At 35.2% G+C, this 2082-nt stretch overlaps 1 protein-coding gene across 1 annotated transcript; it reads right to left on the bottom strand.

The window, feature by feature from the left end:
* Positions 1 to 322: 322 nt before the first annotated feature.
* Positions 323 to 1540, bottom strand: LOC148944012 (protein adenylyltransferase Fic-like). The gene has a single exon (XM_089101335.1). The coding sequence runs from the start codon at positions 1538 to 1540 to the stop codon at positions 323 to 325; it is 1218 nt and encodes a 405-aa protein (XP_088957461.1).
* Positions 1541 to 2082: the final 542 nt, after the last annotated feature.

Raw genomic sequence — 2082 nt, 5'->3', positions numbered from 1 at the left:
AAACTCTAAAATAAAAGTCTAAACTAAAACTCTAAACTAACATTCCAAACTCCAACTCTTAACTAAAACCCTGTACTAAAACTCTAAATTAATATTCCAAACTAAAATTCTAAAATAGAACTCTAAACTAAATTTCTAAATTTAAACTCGCAACTAAAACTCTAAACTAAAATTCTTAACTAAAGCTCTAGAGCAAAACTTTAAACTAAAACTCTATAGTATAACTCCAAACTAAAACTTTCAACTAAAAATCTAAACTATAACTAAACTAAAACTCTAAACTGAAAATTCAAACTAAAACTCGAAACTTAATACATGATAGCTATTCTGAGTCTGATATGGCCGAAAAAAAGACATCTAGAGTATTTTCTACCTCTTGACATATAAACTTAATAAACAAGCTGACATCACCCATGTTGCCATCTCTTATCGCTCTAAAATATTGCATTTTATTTGATGCTTGTATTACCACGAGCGGATATTGGAACTTAATCAATATCAAGTTGGTGAGTAACCTTGATACTCTTCCGTTACCATCAATAAATGGGTGGATAGAAACCAGCTTAAAATGAGCCAGTGCAGCGTACTTAATAGGATGTAACCTTCTGGCGTCATCTGAGTTTAACCAGCTTAAAAATTCAGTCATTAAAGACTTTACTTCTTGGGGAGGAGGAGGCTTATGATCACCAACATACACCTGCACTCGTCGATAAACTCCACTTTCCTCAGGATTTACCTTTTCAAGCACAAAGTAATGCAACTTTAAAATTACATCCTCTGATATTGTTTTTTCTTTATTGAGTATATTGCTTTTTAAATAATCGACCGCATTTCGAAGTCCGATAATCTCATTAACATCCGAGATTTTTTTATTATATGTTTCACCGCATTCAAGCACCTCACGTGTCTCTTCTAAGGTCAGGCTGTTACCCTCAATGGACGCAGAATTGAAAATATAGCGAGTTTCATTTTCAATTGATAAATATTTTATTTTCTTGTATATTTCATCTGTCAGTTTGTCAGGAACAATCAATATCTTATCCTTTTTAGTAGCAGTACGCTCTAGCAGCCCTTCGACTAAATTTGCTACTATGGGTTTGATTCTTTTGTGATTTTCTAAGGCTTGAGGATGCTGAGGATTTAAATATAGTGCTTTTAAATAGCAGGAGTTTGCTAACATGACATCATTTTTAACAACCTCCAGATATTTACCTTCACTGTTCCAAGTTTCTTCTTCTTTTTCTCTAAAAGAATTGGGGTTGGGAGAAAAGATTGTGTGAATTCCAAGCCCACCGGTTGGTTGTCTATTATCAAATGGAGATTGTGTTTGACGAAAAACTGAGCATGACATCTCTTGTTTCTCCTGTGGCTGCTGAATAAAATTGGTGGGCGGTGTGACGAGAGGCTCTCCTAAAGCACTGATGATTTCCTGATTTAACCTGAAAGTATTCGGAGTTCTGCTTCCAAAAAGTGTTTTTGATGGTGTAGGTGCTTGATCACCAATAGAAATTGAGTTGTGAGCTTCGATTCCACTGATCATTAGTCTAGTTTCAAATTCAGTCTTTGGTCCTGTTTTTTCTCCAAATTTCTGTTCTGTCACAATTGACTTCTTTGTTACAGCGTTCACAAGACTTGGCTCTTGTGGAGTGGGCCTATCCGACTTGAATGAAAGAGGTATAAATTTGTTGATGCATTCTTGAAGACCTAAGTTTGACGCCAAATGCTGGTCCACAGAGGACTCAAGGGTTGACGAAAATTGAGAGCCAGGAGATTTTACTTTTCGAATGGAGACTTCTTTTTTTCATTACGAAGTGACGATTGACTGTCATTATACCAAGGTGGATTCCGGTGAATTCTGACATTTTTTACAGCTTTTGAATTTTTTTCAGTGTCAGATTGCTTTAGAGTAACAATACCAAGTTTAGAATTCTCATTCATTTTATTATGCTCATTCGAGACTGGAGCATTAATGGTCTTATCCCGACTAGCTGGCTTGAATTTATCCTTCTCATTAATAGAAAATTTCCTATTTTCTCTTGAGTCTGCTTTCAAGTTTCTATATTTTCCAACAGCCCACCAAAC

The sequence above is a fragment of the Artemia sp. Qi Xiang Cuo genome, chromosome 15 (genome assembly GCF_049724085.1).
Source record: "Artemia sp. Qi Xiang Cuo chromosome 15, ASM4972408v1, whole genome shotgun sequence".
Classification (NCBI taxonomy): Eukaryota; Metazoa; Arthropoda; class Branchiopoda; order Anostraca; family Artemiidae; genus Artemia; species Artemia sp. Qi Xiang Cuo.
The sequence above is the reverse complement of the archived record's forward strand: the minus strand, read 5'-3'. Positions and strand labels throughout refer to the sequence as shown.